The sequence below is a fragment of the Aquila chrysaetos genome, chromosome 3 (assembly GCF_900496995.4).
Source record: "Aquila chrysaetos chrysaetos chromosome 3, bAquChr1.4, whole genome shotgun sequence".
Lineage (NCBI taxonomy): Eukaryota > Metazoa > Chordata > Aves > Accipitriformes > Accipitridae > Aquila > Aquila chrysaetos.
In genome coordinates this window covers 9,651,828-9,675,573 of record NC_044006.1, presented here as the reverse complement: position 1 = coordinate 9,675,573, position 23,746 = coordinate 9,651,828, and the positions used below count along the sequence as shown (strand labels likewise).

The following is a 23,746-nucleotide window of genomic DNA, read 5'->3' as shown; positions in this document are numbered from 1 at the left end:
CCAACCCGAGAGCCACAGCATGTCAGCAAGAAGCTCTGGCATGGCTGGTGACTCACAGCAGAGTGCCTCTCAACCCACCCACTCCCAGGAGGAAATTAGTAACCCTAAAGGGGGGGGGAAATTGCTGCAACTAGAAACTTTTAACCTAAAAACGGCTACCTAATGCTGGAGGAGCCTCTGAAGCCCTACTGAGGTTTCACCAAGCGTATCACCGCATGCAGCAGCCCTGCTAATACCAGGGGACACGCCAATGCCACATGCCAGCAGTAGAGTTGTGCCACAGGCTGCTGGGCAGCCAGCCTGGCCCCATCCTGCCAGGGTGGATGCTGTCAGCACTCACCAGCCCCATTCATGTACGGCTGGAGTAACTCATCTCCACCTGCCTGACAAGAGGGGCCACATCTTTTTCATACTCCTGTCTTCAGTTACATGGGCACAGCCAGCCCTGGTCCGGTCCCTATAAAGAGCCATATCTGGCAGGAAAAGGTTATGCTGCATGAATATTTGGGGGAAAAAGTCATTATGTTTTTTGTGGTATTTATCAGATGTTCAGAAAAAGCAGAGCAGGTGCTCCAAAGGGGAAGGAGTAGATCCAAAGCATCATTAGCCTTGCACTTCCACCTCGTGGTCATTGCAGCGCAGGGACCAGTGCCCCTGCCTCTCCCCAGCCCGTGTCGGTGCCCATGCTCACACCTCCCAGCCCACTGGGGCTGGGCAGTGCCAAAAAAATACATGTGAACAGGACATGTATGAACAGCCCCAATCTCCTGTCCAGCCTTTCCACCAGCTCCTGAGCAGAGCATCCCCCTGGGCAGGGTCTCAGGGCTGCTCCGGGCAGGCAGGGATACCCCACAGCTGCATGTGCCCCAGGATGCGCTCCAGCTGCCAGCCCAGGCCATCCTGGGCAGATTTATTGTGCCACACGGAAATGAAAGGGGAAAAGAAGTGGGAGAAAACACCCTGCTTTGATGGTTGGGGATTTTTTATGCACTCTGCAGAAAAGCTCGAGGATTTTGCAAGCACAGAAGGCTGAGCTATTTTCCACCCTGAGCAGGGAATGCTCTCCCCCGCAGGCGTGGGCTGCTCTAGAGGAAAGCCTCCCTCTGCAGCTACTGGTTTGCAGCAGTGGCCGTGCTGGAGCTGCACTGCCATGCCAGTCCCTGACAGGGCTCCTCTTGGCACCCTGCCGGCACAGCCCACGCAAAAGGGGGTTTGCTCCCAGCTCTTCTTTTTGCAGCTGGCTCCGGTGAGGGGGACCCACGCACACACCCGGGACACGGGCTGGAGGCTTCCCTGCCCTTCTCATTTTTCCTGTGTAAGGGCAACCCCAAATTTCTACGTGTGCATCCATCTCCTCCAGCCCCTGCCCAGCCCAGCCACTGCAGGCGTGATGCAGGCAATGAAACCCTTACAGCCGGGCTACCCATGGAGGAACACGGCCGTAGGGATCCCCCCAAACTGAGGTCAGGGACTCCCACTAGAGCACAGCCAGAAGCAAGAGGCTCCCACCCTTGCTCCTGCAAGCCCAGGGGGATGCAAGGCCGTCATCCCCGGGTGGGTGGCAGCAGCTGGAAGGAGCCTGCCACCCTGCAGGCTCCAGCCGAACACCGTGGGTGGGAGGAAGCTTCCCAGAAGATGGAGAGCTAAATAAAGGCAAGGCCTGGAACAACCCAGGGCTGCCAGCTATTTATTCTAGCATGCCTGTATGCTGCATGAAAGATATTTTAAAGCTGCTGCAAGGAAGCTTGTCTGTCTGCCTGGGTTTGTTGATCAAAAAATCTAATTACTAACCCTCATCACCATCATTTCCGAGCCCTGCACCAGCTTCAGCCAAGTATCTTCCTAAACCCACCTGCCCCAAAGCAGCCAGCCCCTCCATCAGTACTACACTGAAGCAGATGCTTGGAAAAAAGCCTTTAGCATATACAGAGTAGCAAAAGCTCGGGGAACATCCCTATCCTACACTCAATTTACTTCTGGCCAGCCCTAATGAGAAATTTCTAATCAGCCTTCAGCATCCAGGGCTTACCCTTCGCCACTCATTAACACTCATAAGCACTTACCACTCTGGGCTTACAGATCTCACCTCCTATTAAAAAAAAAAAAAAAAAAAAAACAACATGCCAACCTCCTATAAAAAAAGCAACCACTGCAGTCTTTGTTCTTGAATATGTATTTTTTACTGAAAAAATCATTCATAAATTAACAAATACAAAAATGTACAAACACATGGGTAAATAAATGTAATGACACAAAGGATTGCTTTGCTGAGAAGTGTGTGTGTGTTTTAAAACACTAGTCTTCAGTGCAAAAATGTCCCCCTGGCACCTCTTAAAAACATAACAGTAAGCTCAAAAGCCATGATGATGGAAATCTACTTTAAAGTTTAAAGCCACTTCTGATGGTGAGCAACCCAAAGCACGTGGCTGTTGCTCAGACAGTACCTCCCTTAGAGAAGCAGAGCTTTACAGATAATTAACTGTCAATAAATAGTTTTGCATTTAAAAAAAAAAAAAAAATCAGCATCAAACAGGACCTGCCCTCCAGCAGGGCAGACCAACGGTGTTGACATGGAAGGGGCGAACAAGTGGCCTTGTTGAATTTCAGCTGCCAGAATATGTACAAGTTCTCCTTAATATGAGAATTTTTACACCATAACAGCACATGCGCTTGACAGTATGTTTTTAACAGTTACATTTACTATACAGTATTTGACATAGCTGCTAAGATTAACAGTGCACATTTTCAGATATTCCACATTTTAAAAAGGGAAAAAAATTTCAACGTGATTAGAACAAAGGAACTATGAAGAGGGGTGCTGCTGGGGGGGGGGGGGGGGGGCGTGGACCCTTTTGTGCCAACCATAGAGTGCATTTCTGAACAGAGGTAACGCCTTTTTGTTCAACACAAGGTGCGATGGGTGTCAGGTACACATCGAAGGCTGAGGATCCCGACTAAGGTAGTTTAACACCTACTCACACACACATGCATGATTCCTGGGGTAGTGAACTTGGACTAGTTGAAATACATTCCTTGTTTGAAGCACCATTAAACAAAGACAGATTTCTAGCAAGGTCTCAAGATGAAAGAAAAGAGGGGCAGGGCAACACAGGTTCAGCATCTGAAAAGGGTCCACATGAATTAGAGATCGAGATTCAGAAGCAAAAGTCTTTATTGCTATATGCGCCATAAAAAGCAAATCCTCACCTCTGCCTATAAATAAACCGGTTGAATCCCCTTGGGAAGCGAGTTTAAAGCACATGTAAGTTCAAAGACTTTAAACCTAAGTTACAAACTTATCAGCGCTTTTCAAGGGCAGGCTCGCTGTCCTCTCATACCGGCCGATAAGATCTACACAAGAACTCGTGTTTTCTAAACTAACGTTTTCTGGATACAGGTTAGGAATGCCCTGGGCAGTCACACCCACAACAGATGTGTATGGGGATCATATGTCCACGGAACCAAGAAAACAATGTAAACCATGAGAAGTTAAGGAAACTGAAGGCAAACAACACAATAAAAAGAAAGTTAAAGTACTTCAGAGGTTAAGTACCCACCATTGTTATGTATAAATACAAATTAAAAAGCAACCCCCAATGTATTTACTTTTAAGTCGGAGAGGTCCAGTAAAAGTGACTGTGTTGGTGCTGCGTAAGGACTGGATTGAGTGTCAGTGGGGAGGAGAGCCCAGAGCCCAGCCTGCCCACAGCAGCTGTGGGGAAGGGGCACTCCAGTTTGGATGGGGTGTTGGACCAAGCTCTCTGGTTCCCAGTCCTCATGTTTTCATGAGCTTGATTCATGCGTCCTTCATTTCTTTCACTAACCTGTGACAACCTGCCCCACCAGCTGTGCCTGTGCAAGTGCTGCCAAGTGCCAACGGTGATAACGAAGTGCACTACCTGGCTCTGACAACACTTCAGTGTGCTGCTAGATTTACACAATAAATACAACTAAAACAACCTCCCAAACTGTACCATCACATTATAGGAGTGACGGCAGGGTGCTGCCGGTCCAGGGCGGGCTTGGTGCGGCCAGCTGCCCCATCCCAAGGGCAGCACATGGGCAGGACTGATGCGAGCTCTTGAGCAATCCGCCAAGCTCACGCTTGTCATCAGTGGGATAGAGAGCAACAGGAAAGGGATTTTATTCCATATGGCTTTTGGATTCATTTGCACATCATGTTGCAAAAGTGACAGAAAGGGGAGTTTTTTCATAAATATTCCCATTTCCTCACTCTCCCTGGAAAAAGCCACCCCTGTGGTTCCTGGAATGAGCGATGATACAGCTGTATTTCTCAACCACTACATTGGAAAGTTCAGGGCCCCGTCCCACAGACATTTCTGCATACGCACAGCTTAAATCATGCAAGCAGTCTCACTGGCTTAAAAGGGAACACCTTGCACAAGTACAGTGATGCACACACAAGTGTTTACAGAATTCAGGACTAAAATGAGTGACTGTATGTAAACGTCTAGCTTGGATTTGAGCCATAGGAGAAAAATAAAAAGGGGCAATTTACACAGCATATTTACACTTACACTTCTTTAAGAAGCGAATCTGTTGTATATACTTCAAGCAGGTCATTTAAAAAACTGCACAGACATAGAAGACCAGTATCAGAAGTCATTTGATCTCCCACCAGGGCAGTTGCCGACTGAATCGCTCCCGACGTTCGCCGTCGAGAAGCCAGAGTCCCTCAGCTGAGCTGCTTCCCAGAGGAGAAAGCGCATCCGAGGCGAGTCCCAGTGCCAGAGATTGCTGGAGGAGGAATGTGGAGACAAGAGCAGCAGGTCGAACCATTGTCCTGAAACCCAGAAAGCAAGTGGCAGAAAAAAGAAAGAGACTGCTGAGCTCACTGCACGAGTATCGGGCTGGATTGGTACAGCTAGGGCAATTTGTGCGTGCACTTTCAGCCTTATTCTCCAAAATACTGTGATCCTTCATTAGACAAAGTGTTGCTTGTCCTCGATAACCCTTGGAAAAGAAAGTCTAGCGTGATGCTTTCTTGGTGAAGGGCAGAGCAAAGTTATTTTTTCCTCTTAATATTCGGTCACCAGAGCCAGCTCCGGTGTCAGGTTAACAGTGATGTTCTTATACAAGGCGTCATACGTGACGTTTGGAAAGTAGTTCAAGTTATTGAGGCCGTCCAGGGCTTGCCTTTCTTTCGACTTCCTCAGCAAGGCATACCTGTGCAATAAGAACCAGAGGCCAGAGTCACTTCCACATATCCCACAGAGTTCTGCAAAGTCCTCCCAATGCTACTAAAACACCTTAAAATGGTGAGTCCCAGCAGCAGCTACAAAACAACGAACTTCTGAACCCTTAATAAAGATAACCATCACATTTTCTATATTCTATATTGGTAAATATTCCAAACTTTAGAAAATTACAGTCCATCACTTGATGAAGAGCAAAATGTTCTCTGTGCCACCAGCAAGCACTCAGCTGTCAAAACAACCTGTAACTCCTGCCTGAAGCCTGCGAGACCCATTCCCAGGAGGGGGCTGAGCTCAGGGGGTCCTGCCAAGCCCTCACCGGCCAAAACATCCCAGAGAAAAGCAGATGATGGGTGATGTGGTCCTTTCCATTTTTAAGAAACTAGACCACAAAAAAGAGCAGAACTAAATGGTTTTAGTCCAAAGGCTGGGGGATAAGGAAGTAGAACTGTAAAAATGGTTTGGGGAAGGAAATGGCAGCTGGTACATAAAAATAGCCTCAACCAAATTTAGGGGCAGCATGATGAGATCTAACATCTAAGGGTGGGAGGGGAAAAAAAAAACGAAATAAGCAGAAACATCTCAGCAGGACAGGACACTGACTTTCCGCATGACAGTGCTGGGGGCCTGGCAGCACCAGGGCGAGTGGGAGCTGGGCTGAGACCTGGGGACAGAAAAAGCACCAGGGAAGGGACATGCCTGGAGGAAGATGCTGGGTGAGAGCAAAGAGAAAAGGGCCAAAGCTGGTTTCAAAGAGGTCACAGCATCAGAACATGGGCAGGACACTCAGTGTCTTGACAAACACTTTCCTTCTCCACAGTGAGAAGTGTTGGGTCCCCCTGCTCCCTGCTTGGCTGGGAGAAGCAGCAGGGCTTTCAGATGGCAGCAGTTAGTACTTGCCTGTGGGTAAGTGCAGAGCAGAAGGACACAGAGCAAATCTATTGCTAAGGCTCGCCTAGGCTGGAGTCAGGCTCCAGACACAGCAGTGGAGGCAGGAGCGCTCAGCAGCACGGGTATCAGCCTCACTGGGGTGAACCACTGCCTTGCCCATCTTCACCGCAGATCCCCCCTCCCGCAGCACTGACCCACAGCTCCTGCTGACAGTGAACTAGGGCTCCTGGCTGGGGCCGGGAGGAGACCAGGGAACCATTAGGAACAAGAGCTCAATCCCACTGCACTGCCAGCCTTCCATACTTCAAGGATTTAACTAAATATGGCTTTTTAAGCCAAAACCAACTTTTTTTTCCAAGAATGGAACAAAAGAAGCCTCTCTTACTGGCTGCATTCTGTCTGGCAGGTTAATGAAAGCTAGAGCTAAAGATGACATAACCTCAAATGGAAACTCCCCCAAAAATCAGTCTTCTGTAAAAAGAGGACCAGCAGATAGCTCAAATGGTATCTGCAACACAAACCCTCCTTGCTGCCTTTTCTGCCAGCAGCGGCCAGGAGCCCTTCTGCAGAACAGAGCTTGCACTGTCCAGCAGCTCATCACTTATACGTGTTAATTCCTGCAGTTGTTTGTGAAAAGGGTATTTCTCCGGTTTTCTGTTGCATAGTTTTCAGAGGACTCAAACCTTTTGCCAAAGTCCCCAGGCAAAAGCATTCAACCAACCTTCGTACTCTCCGAAACGACCCTGGCTCCTGGACAAAGGGGTCAGAGCCCTCCTGGAAAGCTCCAGGGAGAATTTAGCTTTTTGAGGAAAAAAAAAAAAAAAAGACAAAATGTTCATGCAGTACTTGTGCTCCTTAGGTACAGGGGACAGTTACTGCTCCTGATGGATTTCCAAAGTCTCACAAGAGAGCAAAGCCCGAATTCAGGGGCTCTGTACACCCACCCTAGTTTGGGACCAAGAGGCAGGAACAGAAGAATGGAGAGGGGTGAGCTGCTCCATCTCAGCGCTGTGGTGGAAGTGTGCTGGAGCTGCTGCCATCTCCTTGTTTGCACATACCATCACAGGATGAAACCAGCGTGAGTGTCGCGCTCTGACTCAAACCCCTCAACACTGTCCACTACCAAAGAACAACACTGCAGGGGGACATTGCTTCTGCAACAGCAACTACATTCGTAGTGCAAACCCAGGGTGTTGCTACTGGACTTTGTTAGTGTTCCCAGGGATACCTGAAGCTTCAGCAGCCACACACCAGGAGAGTGTCTGCTGTCTTTTGCAGGCTGAGCAATGCCTCCTTCAACACTTAGATCAGGCTCTTCTAGAAACACAGAAGCTTCTCTGACATCTGGCATTAGCCACCCCTTTTGGAACATCCCCCTGCAGACACAGTACAGGCCCCCAGCCAGCTGCACTGACAACCCTCTCTTTTGGGTGGCATCCAAGCAGCTACAACCACAAAGCAAGGACCCCTTGTCATAGGGATGCGGGGTATAAAACGTAGGGATGGAGGAATTCAGGCAGTGCTCTGCCTCCATCTCCCCACAGTTAGTTTCCTTCATGAGTTAAGGCTGTTACTGCCTTCAGACAGCTGCATAGAGCCTTGTACATCGTACAGACTTGTAAAAAGCTTTGGAATTCTTAAAAAAAAAAAATTACTTGCCTTCCTAGGAACTGCACTTCTCCCCGATGATGGTGGGGAATTGATTTGTATTTCCCTGTGTCTCCTTCTGGTCGAGTCACTGAGTAGCCTGCGTACTGCACTCTGCATTAGAAAGGGAAGAAATAAAATAAACAAAAAAAATTTCAATCATCGCATTTGCTGTGCCGTCAGCACTTGCCAGGGCTGCCCAGCTAGTGCGCTTGGGGCTCCGACAGCAGCTTTGCCTTTCCACCCAGCAGATAAGCTATGCAAACCTCCCCACTCCAGCCTGGGCTCTGGGCACATCACACGGCATTTGGCACCTCAAGGCTTCAGCTCAGCCGAGATCAGTTTGAGCTCAGCAGCATGCGATATTGCACACAGAGCCAATAATCTCCCAACGAGCATTTCTCCGTTTGCTTTCAACCTACTGCCAGCAAAGGCTGGAGCGGCCCCCATCTCCACCGAGCCACCGCAGCCAGGCTGGCTCTTCCCCAGCCCGGGTGAAATGGGCACAGCAAGCCCAGCACCGGCTGCAGAGGTGACAACACTTCCCCCCCGCAGCACATGCAAAGCTTGGCTCGCAGAACCACCATCAGAAGCAGAGTTCAGGGATGCTGGCTGACCTGAGCCCATACCTGTTCCAGAGATCATCATCTTCGCCACCCCAGCCCCAGAAGGCATTAGGGAAACCGTTGATCTTCTGAAACTGCTCGACAGTCAGGCCACTCACCCCACCAAAGAACTCATTGTAAGGGAGCCTAAGTGGAGAAAAGGGGTTAAGGCAGAGCCCACCAGCGCTGCAGCTCTCCCACCTGCAATGGGGAAAGCCTGAGCTGTGAGGATGGTTTCTTCTATTTCCCTCTCATGTTCACTTTGCACAAAGCCTGAGAAGCAAACCGAGATTCATCTTCCGCCTTTTAAAAAAAATAAAACCTAACACTGCCTCCTTAGCTATTATGGTAGTGGGGAGGAAGAACAGTGCTTACAGATACATGTACTTATCCAGCTTGGCTGCAAAGTGCCTCGGCATCTGTCCGCACCCATAATAGTTACGGTCATTTTCTGGTATGTGGTCCACATCATGAAAGATGAGACAGTCCCAGTCCAAGTCCTTCATTGCTTCCCGAAAGCCAACATTGAAGAGCATGGCACGGTTAAAGGGTTGGTTTCCAGCCTAGAAGGGAGAAAGTTCCTTCTCAAGGGGAGCCCCATGCAGCTCGTGCTCCACATGTGCATTCTCAGTCTCGTCTAGAAAACTGCGGAGGGCAACCAGCTCCCACATCAGTGCCACAAAAGGAAATTATGTATTGGAACAGACAGACTAGCAAGATCAGACAAGACTTAAATATTCAATTTACTGTGCAGGAGCAAAAATAAGGATGCTAAAGTCTTACTCAGACACTTAAACAAAACAATTTTCATCAGTCTTTTTAAGATAGAGCTAAATATGGAGGTACATTTACTGGGTGGGTTAAGTCAGATAGCTTAAGTGACAGGTTCACATACACATCAAATGACAGTCTTATGTTCTACATTCATTAAAGTCTTCCAGATAGTGCCCAGACAAGAAATGCATAACTCTGCTCAGGCCATTCCTGTGCCTAGGGCACGCTCCCCAGAACTACTAGAGATAAACAAAATAACGCAGCATTATTTAAATCACAATACCTGGTTCAAAGTGGCCTTTTTTTAAAATATCTCCTCCAGTACAGGATTTTTAAAGAAAAAAAAAAAGCGTTGAATCTCTACTTTATTTTTTAGATAAAACCAGTCATTTTGGAGCACATCTCTTCACTGTGCCGCTTTTAGGCAGAATAGGGGAACCTACACACTGCAACATGAACCCTAAACCTGCCAAAGGTTAAATGGTGTCATCTGGCAGGTAAACTCCTTGGGACACAGCGCAGAGCTATACTTGCCGCTTTGGCAGACACTTTTAGCGCAGCACATCCATGCCTCAACAGCTGCCACCCCAACCGCCCTAGGGCTCACTCACTTGTTCCACAACGTAAAAGGCGAACTGTAAACGTTGCCGCTGCAGCATGGGAATAAGGTGTCTGAAGAGGACAGGAAGATGCTCGTATCGATTGCGGAATGGGATCAGGATTGCCACCTGACAAGGAGAGGACATGGCTCTTACTGCACTGCACCAGCGGCTCCTGCTACCGACCAGACCCCAGGCTGGGGAGCAGGACTGGCTGGTATGGTATTATAGGAGGAGGAAGAGCACCAAACATGGTGTCTCAGCTCTCCCACGTAGGGCTGAAACCCTTCTGACACCCACAATGTGGATTCCCTATTTACTTTTTGGGGAATTGTTGCTTTGGGGAAATTTCAACGTAACCTTGAGCAGGAGGGAGACCCACAGCCCAGCCCCCCCTGCCTCTGCCCAGCGCTGGGGACAGCAGGAGTGGGGCCAGGCAACTGCTACCACACTGCCCTAAGCCACCTCCCTCTGGGGACAGGAGTCCCCAGCAGTGCCACCTTGCCTCTCTGGGTCACATCCTACCCCAGACAGGGCTGTGGGGCGAGTAGGAGGCTCAGCAGTGGGGAAGCAGGCAGGAGAGCTCACTGCCTGACTCCTTAGCAGTCCCTGCAGAAACTCAGAGCTGACTCATGCATCACTAAAGCAGCCCTCGAGTTCAGCATTTCTTCCCCAGACACTGCAGCCCTACACTTCGGAGATCCTTATATTCATTACTCTGGAGCTGCAGCACATCAGAAACGTTCCCGTTAATGTCTTCCCACCGCCCGCCTGGGAGTCTCTGTCCCCCCACACTCGGCAAAGGACACAGGGCTGCCCAGCTCCCCGGTTACCTTCCAGCGAGGCAGGCAGTCGCTCGGCTTCCAGTGGCCTCCCAGCTTGATGGAAGGGTCTTTTGCGAAGAACTGGTGGATATCCTCCATTGTAATCTCGCTCATATTTACATCAATGGGGCCCTCTGCGGAGGCAGCGGGGAGAAGAGCAGGTCAGGAACTGCTGTGGTCCTGGGGCAGCTCGGGGCAGTGCTCTGCTGCATCCCTGCCTGCTGCCCCCAGTGCTACACACAGGCAGTCCTTTCTTTTCCCCAAACACCAACAAAACTGATTAAGAAACGCTGCTGGCATGACTTGTAACACCTCCATCTCCTCAGCAGCTGGGCTCAGTTCAGCCTTTGTGGCCACTGTTGGATGTGGCTCTCCATCAGAGACCCACACGATCTGGGGCACCCCTCTATTACTCCATACAGGTTTCCAGCAGACACAAAACCCCACACCTCAGCAGAGAGCTGTTTCCCCCTTTTAGGAAACATTTACCCCCCAAAGCCCAATTTTCCACTGCAGTCTCTTTGGTGGAAGCACTTCTCCCAGCTGCAGCTCCCTTGGGGGGGTCCAGCCTGTCTCCCACACCAGCCCCTGCCCAGCTGTACCCGGCACAGCTCGGGGCTGGGACCCACCACCACTTCCTTCCCCTGGAAAAGGGCTGGCCGAGCCTTTTCACCGGCTCCCAGCACACAATCCCGCTTTTGTTTGTGTTTGCCAAGCGATGGGCTCCTGCTTCGGCAGGGAGACATGCCTCCAACATAGAAGGGATTAATTCGTGTGAGTGGGTAAACAATGATTTCCCAGGAGGCGATGAACAGCACTCCCATTCATCCCCAGGTGCTGGCGGGGAAAGGTGCAATGCCGGTGAGCCAGGGAACGCCACGATGTGCCCTCCAAAGCCACGGGGAGGAGGAGAGGGGCACAGGGCCATCGGGATGCTACTCACTCATAGAAGGGAGCCTCTCAGGACAGGTGTGGTTGGGGAAGTAGGTAAAGTCTTCAGGAAGAAACGTTGTGGCTTGCAGAAAGGTGTCATTGTGGTTTAGATCAAGAGGATAATCTGGGGAATAGAGGAAAAATTAAAAAAAAAAAAAAAAAAAAGGAGAGAGAAAAGTTTACACTTGAGCTGCAGGTCTTTGTTGTTTCCAGCCACCTCCCAGTGCCACTGAGACCAGACTCCAAAGTCACCCATGGCTGAGGATGTCCCAAACAGGACGGGGGTGTCCCCATGCAGCATGAGCCGTAGACTTGCAACCCAGCTGGGTGCTCATCCCTATCCTGGGGCAGGTGGCTGCAGAAGCCCTGGCTGCCTTCAACAACGCCACACCAAAGAAACCTTCACGTTTTCTGGCCAAAGGAAGAATTTTGAGTGTCACCTTTAGGTATCACAAACAGCTCAAAGCAAAGGAGCACGTGGCGCTTGGAAGGAAAAGCTACTTAGCACTTTGTTCTTGAAGGACCGCAGCACAGCAAGAGGGGACGTGCTCCGCCAGCCAGTCCTTTCCTAACGGGCTCAGAGAGGGAAGTCCCCAGGCGAGTCCCAATGCCAGCAAGGATTGTCAGTGCAGCAGCCTGCACAGGGAAATCCCGCTTCTTGTCCTCCTCGAAGGATCAATAAAAAACATCATGTTACATGCAGCCTTTCCTCTGGTTTGCATCATGCAAGACCAGAGGAGCCCCCATGCCCCAACAGTCACAGCAGTGCCCACCACGGGTCATTTCTCCAGCCCCCCCTATTGCCCTGCACCCTTTTACCTCCTGGGTAAAACCCCTCCAGCCTGCTACACCTGTAAAAACCTCCTTAAAACACCTACATAACCATGCACTTCTGCTTTCTACAGTAAAGTCACCAGCTTTGCATAAAGCATCTTCAGCCAAGCATGACCTTTATTTTAGGCACTAGAAAAAGTTCCCTGCCTGTAGTAAGGCATCAGCTGCTACAGGAAGATGCTGCCTCTCCACTTTCTCTGAGCTTCAAATGTTTAGCAGAGGGTTGGCCTTTCGGTCCCAGAGCACCCAGGGCACCAGCACCAACCTTACACCCCAGAGGTCCTGGAAAGCGGCCATTTAGGGCTGAGCCACCCAGTCCCATCGCAGGCAGCTCCTGGGCCTACCAGGACAAGGAGGAGGTCTCATCCTTTCCAATTACCTTATCATGCACGGGCATTCCTGCAGCAGTTGCTGCAGAAGCACGCCATGGGGCTGACATCCACCATGCTGATTCAAAGCAAGAGCAGCCCTGATTTCTTATGAGCACAGTACAAACCAGCTGGTGTTCAGGCACCCAGAGACAAAAGAAGGTCTAGTGTCCCACCTGCCACCCCCCAAGAACTGCCCAAGCAGCTCTGCAAAGCCTTGGACACAAGGGTTGCAAGTGATCCATCAGCAAAGTCGATTTACACTAAGTAGCCAGATTTAAGTTATTTTACTGAACCCAGTATGAAATTCAGCTTATTTTTTTTTAACCAGCAGCTATAACCTTTCAAATTAAGTATACATTTAGTTGCAAGAACATATTGATCGCAAAAAAGGTTTCAGACATTTTATCCTAAGAGCAATTTAATAAACCCAGAATTACAGTGTAGCAAAGTGAATGAATCTGCCAAGATTAAAAGTTAAGAATTTAAGTCATATTTAAGGATAGGGACATTTAAGTAATTGCATAGGCACAGTATATTCTGCATAGCAGAAAGGCTGCATCTAATAACCACATTAATGATATATCAAGAAAAAAATAATCTAGTGACAATTTAATCTTTCAGAGCAAAGCAGGGAAGGTTGCCTTTACCTGCAAGGTCAAACTCTTTCATTTAAATCAATTGGGACAAGTCATTGGTGGCCTGATATTTCAGCTTGCTTTATTGTGCTAGTACCTACCATCACATTATTAATACTGTTTACCTGCTCAAATAAGTGGTACCCAAACTATCTCAGACTCAAGACGGACCTGTAAACAGAACCTAAGGACTTTTCAAGTATGATAGATATTATTTTGGATGTTCAATACTGCTCTAAGTTTTGATAACCAGATTCCCATTAAACTCCTATCACCAGAGTGCACACTTAATACTTAGTCCAGCTGACAATGCACGGTGAAGCTCAACTCCCCTTTTTTGCATGAAGGGCTGCCTGTTTTGCTTGCGGAAGCACAGAATGGACCCTTCTTGGCTCCCCAAACAGGAAACCTGTTATCGCATCTATTAGCAAATGCTGAAAAAGTTATAAATTACTTCCCCATTTTAATACAACACAAAAAAAGCTAAGGGCAAAGAATAAATGCAGATGGATGGGGACGAACACACTGTGCTTGCAGCAGACCACCCTGTGCTTGGTCACCTTGCTGTTCAGGGTGGGAGACTACGTTTTTTAAGGAATTTGCCCAGAAATTAAAGAAAAAATTTGCCCAGATCCCAGGAGGACACACACACAAGACAGCACTGCACAAAGAACTGCTCCCCTCCCAGCCCCTTGCTGGGGCACGTGATGTGTGGGAGAGGCTGCAGCTCAGAAAGCATCAGCAGCCTCCTACTTCCCAGTGCTCCCATGCAGCTGGAGCAGGGACAACCAGAGAGGGGCCACAGGGTCTTCTACTACCCCAAATTGGTTTGTGACCTGTGCCAGCTCACCCCCAGCAGCAGCATCCCTGCCCCTGCTCTGCCTGCCTCTCCTGGGAAGAGGGGAGGGGATGCAGGACGGACACCCATTGCTGCCTGCGGGGTAGGACAGGGACAGGAGAGCCCGGGAGCTGCTTCCAGCAGCTCTGAGTCAAAACGGGGACAGTCAAGGCCTTTGCTGGGTCCCTCCCTGCAGCTGCATGAGGTGGGTTTGCTGTCCTGGCCATCACACTGACGCAGCGGCGTGGGGAGGATGCACTAACCAGGCAGTGCCACCCACCCAGATCCCCCCAAGGTGCGCAAAAACAGAGTCGAGGAGGGAAGATACTGATCCCAGTGTTAATACAATCCTTGCGGCCACAGCGCCACACGCCTTCCAGATGTCACTGCCATCCGTCATGCATCTGCTTTGACCTGCCTGCCAGGGAAGGTCGCCCAAGGACGGTGCACAGCACTTGTATATGTTAAAACCGCCCTTGCGGCCAGAGGTCTTTGGGCAGGAGGGGTATCAATCCATGCCTGCGGAGCTGGGATGGACCTGAGGCCCGAGCAAAGCCAGTTATTTTGGTAGCAGCACTACCGGTATTGCCGACGCTAAAGTGATAACCATTTCCCTTGTCTCCTGCAGGAGCACACAGCAGATTTTCAGAGGGCTCAGAGCCCCGGGAGCAAGGATCGCAGTGGGACAGAGGCTTGTATTGCCACAAGCAGCAGCAGCAGATCCATTCCTCCCGGTGGATCAGCTACTTCCTCACCCTGCATCTGCTTTACTCGATGTTTCCAGTCTTAAAAATATCCTGGGCTGGCAGCCCTGGCCAGCTTTGGTGGGGAGAAGAGGTGACCTGGGGGCATCCATCTCTTGTGCAAGTTGCTAATTCCCCTCCCATGCCCATTCCCGGTCAGACTATAGCCGAACTGGTGGCCGCACCGCCCGCTCCTCAGCGGGCTCGGAGACAAGGACACAGCTTGTATTTTTTATTAATAAGGAAATAATCTTGCCTTGTAAAACTATCAGCCCCCGCTCATGAACCCTCGCAGAGGAGCCGAGCGGAGCTCCCCAGCACCGCTGCAGCCCGAGGCCAACCACACCAGCGTGAGGCACCAGTGACATGTCAAGAGGGAAGGTACATGCTCGGTGTCACACCAGCCCAAAGGCAATGCCTCATCCTGGCTCACACACAGCCATGTGCATTTATGCTTCGCTGTACCATATTTACACCAAAACTTGTAACCCTGTTATCAGCTTTATATTACCGATGATGAACAGCCTGGGAGTGGGAGCCTGCGACTCTGCTCCCTGCGTTCTGCCCAAAGTTCAATATATTATTTGTGGCAGATCTCCAGCCAAGTCATCTCAGTTCATCCTTGCATGGGAAGAGTGAAGCTTATGAGCACAGGCTCCTCCACATGCACAGAGCCAGGGCTCTGCGCAGACATGCGCCTGGGAAGTTATTTTTTTTAAATATGAAACCTGATCCTTGCACTGAATTTGAAAGCATTTACTCTCACACTGGTTGAAGCTAAGAAGTTGAATTCCTGGAAAGCAAAACGGTTTTTGGCTCAACATCCCATCATTTGAGACCTTTCAAGATTTTCACCCCTTATACAAGTTTGAAGCATTTGAGTTTTTTATATATATAAAAAAAGAATATAAATTTGATATATATAGTGTACATATATATGCAGTAATTCTATACATAATAACGTATTTTATGTTACATATAACATTATTTATATATATAAAAAGTAGAAAGAAGCCAATTAATCAAAGTTCCCACCCTGCATTTACCAGCATAAATTAATTCCTTCAAGAGAGAGTGGTTCATGTCAACTCAACTTCCAATGGAAATTGAACCTTTGATCAAAATGACAATTATTCAAGAAATACCTGAGTCGTTCACACTGCTGTTCCTCTTGGCATAGGCACTGCGGACCACCTGCTCGTACACCTGAGCTCCTATTGTTCGCATGTTTTCACGAATCATGATGCCTTGGGCTTGCATCATGAAGAGGTAGGTGTTCACTGCAAGGGAGAAAAAAAAAAAAAAAAAGGAATATTTCCATGAGCACCAGCTTTTGTAGGAAAGAGAAATAGGAGTCTTTTGGAACTATTCCCAGCCTTCTGCTTGGTTTCAGCTCCCTCCTGCCAGGAGGATCCCTGGGTCACACGTGCCTCAGTTGCCCGACGGGAGCTGGGAAGGGCACAGAGTCGGGAAGCGGAGGCGTAAGGCACGTTTGGAAATCTGGCTTGTTAATAAGGGGGGAGCGCACCCAGCTAGACCTGACGATGCAGACTGTAATGCAGCATTGCAGCTTAAACAACAGTACCTTTTGCTGCTTAAGTAGGGAGGTTTAATTAGGAAATATCACTGTAACAGGAAACTAAGCTGCATACCTGGAGAAGGGCATTTGTTCCTAGACTGCAGCACCAAAGGTTGACACTTGCTTGGCAGAGGTACCTCAGTGGGCACCACAAAAAACATCCCACTGCCAGTCTCTGAGCCCACCGGCAATCTGTACATCCCAGAGCAGGCAGCATTTTGCAGCACAAGCCCCCTGGGTCCTCAGGGCCAGCCCCCCCCCCCAGCCACGTTTCTTCCCCCCCCCCTTTCCCGCTGACCCCGTGCCCTGGCACTGCTCAGGCTGAGCCTGCTTAGGTTTTGGTTTAAGCTGACACCTGGCGCTGGCAGGGACGAGCCCCAAAGCAAAAAGCAGCAGGCACAGCCCTGCGTCACCAGCAGTGCCCGCAGGATGGCCACCCGTGGGGACGGCAGGACAGCCACCATGGATGCCACAGCACCCCTCTGCATCGCAGTGCCAGCCACGGACAGCCCCACTGTAGCGAAGTTTTAAGCTTAAGAATGAAGGGGGGGGAAAAAAAAAATAAAAATCTTTATTTGAAAATATGGAGGAGGGGAGATCTAGAAGGCCAATTCTGCACTAGTAATTTAAAAAAAAGCAGGTCAAAAGACACTCCAGGAAGGATGAAGAGGGCACCGGGCCAAGGAAACAACAGAGACCCTGCATAGAAGGGGGCAGTAACTGATGAAATGTCACCAGGAAACGTCCATAACAGTTTGTTTTCTACAGCAGCATATCACAAGCTGTAATAGCCTGAAACCAGCGGCTGCCAGTGCCAGGAAGGTACAGTCATCGCTGCAGTGACCAGGAGCACAGATTAGATAGGGCACCCCGGAGGTGGCACTGCTATTGGAAAGCAAGGGTGTTCCCCCCCCCCCCCCCAACCACCGGTCTCCCTGCCCTGCTTTCCCCTTTTACACTCACAGATCAAGTCAGCCTCCAGAAAGGCTGCCCAGATGCATTTCCCAATCCCAACCATATTTCGTTTTCACCCAACTAAGTAAATATTTGAAAGCGCAATGGAGCCCCACACCATGCCCAGAGCTCCCAATGCCATGCCTGGGGCTGCCTTTGCCCAGCCGGTCTCCAAGCCATGGGAAATCATCAGATTTTCAGCAAGATGGAGGTCAGCTGCATTAAGTGCTTGGCAACCAAATGGCTTGGAATGCAATTTTAAATGCCTGTTTCCAGCCCCTCACTTCCCATACGTGTACCCTTTGTGGTGCAGCCAGCAATGGCACGTTAAGCCAGCGGTTACACCAGCAACAAGCGGGAGCTGCCTCAGCCAAAGCTGCACCCAAACCCTCTTTGCTCACCCGCCTCTTCAGGGCCAGTTCTGCAACCCAGAGCAACCGCCGGTTAGCGACAGCTACAAAATAAACGTGTGCTCTGGTGCAGTTTCTTGGCAAGATACTCCTGTTGCAATGACAATGAGAGGCAGCAAGGGCTGCTCCTGCTCAGAAAGACAGGGAATTCGCTCTAACAGATCCCCAGGGGGATAAGGCTCAAGGAAAAGCTGGCATTTTGATGTGGCACCACAGGCCAAAAACAAATGTAGCTGAAATTCCCCATGCAAAGCCTCACAACCAGCCCAAAACCTTCATATGCTCGCATGCATCTCCTACTCAGAGCTCAGCATGAAACCACACCACCTCCCAGCACCAGTGGTCCAGCCCCAGCATCCCTCCCCATCACAGTTCCAGCTTCGCCAGGCAGCTGCCAACCAGGACTTACAGAAATGGGTGTCCCTGAGGAAAAAAAATGTTAGCGGAAATGGGCTATTCGGGATTAGTGGGGGCTATTCAGGGGTTAGGGGTGAATAAGCGAGCGACGCAATCAGGCTGGCATGGCCTTACGATCTAGGGCAGGATGCAGAGGGCAGCTCCAGACCGACCTGCGCATTCTGGCCCGGCAGAGGACAGGTCTCCCTGATAACCACAGCAAGATGAGAAAGTTGGGCAACTTCTCCTTCGGCTCACCAGCCCACATCCCAGCTCTGTCTCAACCGCAAAGGCGACATACTAAGGGTTGCTGCTTGGGGCATACAGCTCCTAAGGACATGTTTATAACATCTTGCCCAAATGACAGCATCCACCCCAAGCTGCAGGCAGAAGCACCGCAAGGCTCTACCAGGAGGCAGCACAAACCAACGCATCCAGCAACGTGAACAGCATCCTCCAAAGCCAAGCAAGCACAGCAGAGCGTGGACTCGTAAGGGAGAGTGGCACCGCACAGCCTCACCTCGGCCATCAGCAAATAGTGAGGGTTAGAGACTGCCCAGATCCCTTTCCAAAAACCGAAAAGGCTAATCAAGAGCCAGGGCACAGCTCCTCTCCTCTTTGCACGGAGCAAAGGGTAGCTGAAGCCACTCGAGTTGAGATGTTTATCAAGACCAGGCTGTTGATAAGGGAAGCAGGGGCAGCAAGCTTACACCTTCCAGCTTGCATAGAGTTTGAGTCAGGGGCAAGGCATAACTCAGTGATGCTGAACAAGTAATTTCGCTTTCTACTTCATTATGCCTTCTACGCGCTGGATAAAGCAGAACCAGGTTTGGCGAAGCATGAAAGAGCAGGAGAGACAAATCAGCATCCAATCCCTGCTTAATTTGCGGGAGGTTTGTCGGGCGCAGTGAAAGCGCCGTTTGTTCCCCGCTCCCTCAGCGGGCAGACGGAGCAGGGCCTCGCCACAGCCACATGACACGGCTTGCTGGGTCGGACTCGCACGGAGCGGCAGTGGGAATCCTGAACAGACTGTCACTGCAGCCACCATCCCAGGGGAGCGCGAGCACAAACAACACCAGCTTTGTTTAAGGCAGCAGTTGCCTTTTCACATATTAACCCCTTTACTCAGAGGATTAAGGAGATACCTGGCCACAGATGAACTGGGCCATCAACATGCCACACACCCAGAACCAAAAACCCCCCACAACCATACCGACCCCAGCCCAGGGACGAGAACCCCTTCTCCTGCCCCCAAAATGACCCACCACCATGAGATAAGCTTCACAAACCCCACGCTTATCCAGAACATGCAATTCATTCCAGTTAGAAAATCGGATTTAAAACACATTATTGAAAACATTTCACTCCCCATACCCACATGGTGCTTAAATTAGCTCCATGGGGCCGCGGTGGCAAGGGCTGGGTCTGGACCAACATTTGGGAATCGCTGTACCAAACTCAAACCTCACTCCTCGGTTTACTTCGCTTTTGATGAGCAAATTGGCCACTTGTTAAATTTATTGAGCTTCACCTGGCTGACCCTAGAGAGCCAAGGGCCCCTGTACCCGAGAGACAGCATTTCCCAGAGCCATAGTGCCAGAACCACCACCAGCAGAGGAAGGAGATGCTGAGCATCCCTGCCGCTGCCCTCTGCCAGGGGAGGAACGTGCACACACACACTCGCAATGCGCTCGGCCTGAACCGGGGTTCAGCCATAAAGCAATTCTCCATGTCGCAAGATACTGCTAATCTAATCACATAGAATGATCTCAGAAATTACATTAGCCTTCTGCCTTTATTCCATTTGAGCATGCAGCACTTCAGACCACATACACGGAGTGATAACAGCCACTGAGCAGCAGGACAAGAACAGGAGAGGGATTTGAGCTGCTGTCAGGGGCAGGCGGTGGGGAGGGATGGGGAGATGCCTGTTTTCCTACAAATTTCCAGCAAACCCTCACTACCCACACAGAACAAGCAAAAATTTAAGAATCCGTTTGCCCAAATGACTGCCTTAAGATTATTCTTGTCAGTTTGTTTAAAGACAAGTCAACCCCACCGGGATTTAAACACGTGGAAACCATGATATCAGACCTACAGCTTGCCACCAGCTGGAGCAGAGGCACACGGCTGCACCCCAGGGCCAGCGCACCCCTGGGGATGCTGCACCCCAGCCTCCCTGCTCACAAGCAACAGAGAGGGCAAGTGCTCGTCCAAGCCAGGAATGGATGCAACAACTTCAACCAGGGAGGTAAAGTCCAATTATATAAATGAGCACTGAAGGCTTCCTGTAATCATTTCTCTGTTGGTATTTTCGGAGCACTTCTAATCAAGAAACAGCTGACTCTCTCATGGAAAATTAATATCACCATGATGATATGTACTAGAAGAGGCAGCAGGGTAATTTGCTGCTCGGGAGTTGATTCAGAAGAGGTCTGAGCGTGATCCATGCCAGCTACCGACAAAGGAAGGGGACAGATCTGACACATCTTCCTCCCGACTCCAACACGCTTCCGCCGCCTGCGGAAAGGACCTTCCTCCAGCATCCCCTGACATGAGGGATGGCACGGTACTCCAAGCCCCATGCTGGGAGAGACAGCCGCCAGGGCTGGGGTCAGGAAGAGGGGCCAAGGCGGTTCACGGCAGCCCTGCACGCCCACAGCAGTATCAGCACCTGGCATGGCGGCCAGGCTTTCCTGAGGAAGGAGCAGGTCTTCCTCTGCTTTTAGATTTAGGGCTTTCTGTCACATTCAGCATTTTTCCCAGTTCATTAGTCCATCAGCACTACAGAAGAACAGAGGGGTTGTCTGCGAGTTTATCATGGTCTCACTGCAACGTGCAGCCTTCTCCTGCCGGCACCCGAGGCTCTGGAGCAGCTGGACCCCATCCAGCCCCTGGCCTGTCCCAGGAGCACACATCTCAACCAACACAGTCATAAAGCAACACACAACCAGGGAAACTGCCGCTCAACAAACCGCTCTGCCCAACATTTGGAGCAGGTACGAAGCACCCAGCGGAGCTCACATGATGCCTGCACATGTGAGATGCAACAGAGACTCCGGTGAAGGTCCTGCAGGCAGCAGGGATGGATGCTCAGGTCAACCCCAGCACCCTGCCAGGGCTGGGAGATCCTGCCCCCTGCAAACACCTCCCGTGGGGCCCACAGACAGCGAAACCAGCAGGGTCATGTCTACGTTAAGCCTTTTGTTAAGCTCTCCCAGCAGATCCCAGCATCAATTCAGCTCCATTAGCATTAGCAATACAAAGGGGTTTAATCAAACTAAGCCTCCAAGGAACAGACAGACAGTTACGATAGTCTGAACTTGTAAACAACCTAACTAGGAAACATAGCAGCATCCCATCACTAATAGACCATGAGACCTCTGTCTCTATTAGCCTTCCAGTGGCACCGTACTCCCCAGACGTAGAGAATGCCAGAACAATTAAGTAAGAGGTTCCTATTAGTTTTAGGGAATTTAGTATTAATGCCACCACTGTTACTCAGCCCTTTGCCTATAAATAGCACAGGAAGGAATAATCTGATATGTTAAGTGGTCTAAGAATTAACAGTGCAGCAGCAGCACTGAGCTGGTAATTACAAACCACCCCTCCCCAAAACTGCCAAGTTTGCAGCCTGCACGTGCTTGGAGCAAGCAGGGAAGATGGGAGACTGCAGTGATGCTTGACCAAAACCTGAATATGGGAAATTTGCATCTGAACTGTCTTGGAGAAAAATGACCCTGGGGAGGCTTCAGCAAGGGGGAAGAAAATTCAGATTATTCTAATAGTCCCTAAATTTTTAATGTACCCATTTAAGATGGCAACTTTCAGTTGCAATCCCACAGCTGGCTGAGCTAAGGTGTTTGTGCAACTCACTGTGAAGAACACTGCGCCGATTTTAGGACACCCAGCAAGAGAAGCACGACATGCTCTCCACACATGGGAAAACTCAGAAGGCCAAGGGAACTCACAGAGCATTTGCAGCACCGAAGCACCCACAGAAGGAGCCCTGCACCCCAGCAGCAGCCAGGGCTGGCGGTCAGATTGAGCCCCAGGTCATCCAGGCGCAGTCACACACACCAGGGCAGCGAGCAGCCCAGCTCCTGTGGTACCCGGCTCCACACAGACGATGCTGTGGATGGGGAAACCAGAGGACACAGTTTACCTGTGCACCAGGGCAGTAATGCCAAGGACGGCTGTAAGATCACACAGGGCTTTGCAAATCCCAAGAGCAGCTCAACTCCCGAGCTCCGCTGCAATTCCTCTTTGTGAGGAAGGGCGTAGCGACATGTGCAGGCTGGAACACAGAGCATAACAAGCATTTGCCCAAGTTAAATATTACCCTTCCTAGCAAGATTCGGACTCTCCTACTTTAATTGCAGCTCAGGAGATGCAATTGCACATGTCTGCATCTCCTGTTTATTTTCCATCCCTCCTCCTTCCCGGCGATGGGCAGCTCTGCCCATCTACAGCCAGCCTGCCCTCCCGATCTCGCCTCCCTTCACCAGGGTCAGCACAAACCCTTCCAAGGAGAAAAAGAGCATCAGCTGCCAGCAGACTTCTCCGCACACAGAGCATAAAAGCACAGCACTCACTGGGCACTTGTGGGCACCGCACAGTTAAATGCACAATAAAAGGCTCTTCAGCAGTCACAGTGAAATGGTTGCTAACCTCTCTGGCTGGCAGCACTGGCAGGCTGCTGCTGGCTACCGACAGCAAACATTTACAGTTCAGCGTTTGTTCCTTAGGTTCATTAGCAGACAAAGTGGTGGAAATTCCTGCGTCCCAGACACCATCTCGAAGTGGCAGGAATCCTGATGCCTGAGCCCAATGTTCATGTAGGATCAGGATAAGGAAACAGAGGGAAAGCTTTGGTTTAAAAAAAAATATAAAAATAAATAAATAAATAAGAACTAAGCGAACGCTTGGGCAAGCAAGGGAGAGGAAAAACAGGCAGACACTCCCCAGCACTGCCCCTGAAGCAGGAGGGCAGGGAAGGACGTGGGCTGCTCAGGACAACCCCTCATCTCCAGGGTCATGGGAATCAGCACGGCTGCAGGACAGAAAGGAAATCCTCTGCTGCAGGCAACCCCCACCACCAACCTGAGCATCCTACTCATCAAACGAGCAGCAGCCTTAGGATATGCAGGAAAAAAGGGACATGTGGATTGGTACTGCCCAGGAAATACATTCAATAGGGAGTCTTCATCAGGGCTGTCCTTCACCAGTTGAAGCAATCTAGAATACAGCCAGACCACAGCAGAGAATAGAAGACAGGTTGGATTTGAATTTAAAATTTCTATATACATCACACACCATTTAAACAGATTTTGAAATCACTGATTTGTTAGTCTTCCAAATTAGGAGATTAACTATACCCATTGGAGAGTATAAAATTGTCAAGATAAAAACAACTTAGAGTCATGGATTTACTGACTCAGTTCACACAGTACAAACTGCACTGTCTGAAGATTTAACACCCTGACTTTAATGAAGG

The 23,746-nt window shown here is 50.1% G+C and overlaps 1 protein-coding gene across 2 annotated transcripts in view; it reads right to left on the bottom strand.

Annotated features, from left to right (window-relative positions):
- Positions 1–2,168: 2,168 nt before the first annotated feature.
- Positions 2,169–23,746, bottom strand: part of B4GALT5 (beta-1,4-galactosyltransferase 5) — a 39,708-nt gene continuing 18,130 nt past the window's right edge. For both annotated transcript variants that reach the window (XM_030010108.2, XM_030010110.2), the window contains exons 2-9: positions 16,056–16,190; positions 11,500–11,613; positions 10,566–10,690; positions 9,745–9,861; positions 8,735–8,922; positions 8,384–8,506; positions 7,767–7,868; positions 2,169–5,187 (exon numbers count right to left, since the gene is read on the bottom strand). In XM_030010108.2, the coding sequence (XP_029865968.1) occupies positions 5,040–5,187; positions 7,767–7,868; positions 8,384–8,506; positions 8,735–8,922; positions 9,745–9,861; positions 10,566–10,690; positions 11,500–11,613; positions 16,056–16,190 (1,052 nt within the window). In that variant the 3' untranslated portion in view covers positions 2,169–5,039. The remainder of the gene's footprint in view (positions 5,188–7,766; positions 7,869–8,383; positions 8,507–8,734; positions 8,923–9,744; positions 9,862–10,565; positions 10,691–11,499; positions 11,614–16,055; positions 16,191–23,746) is intronic.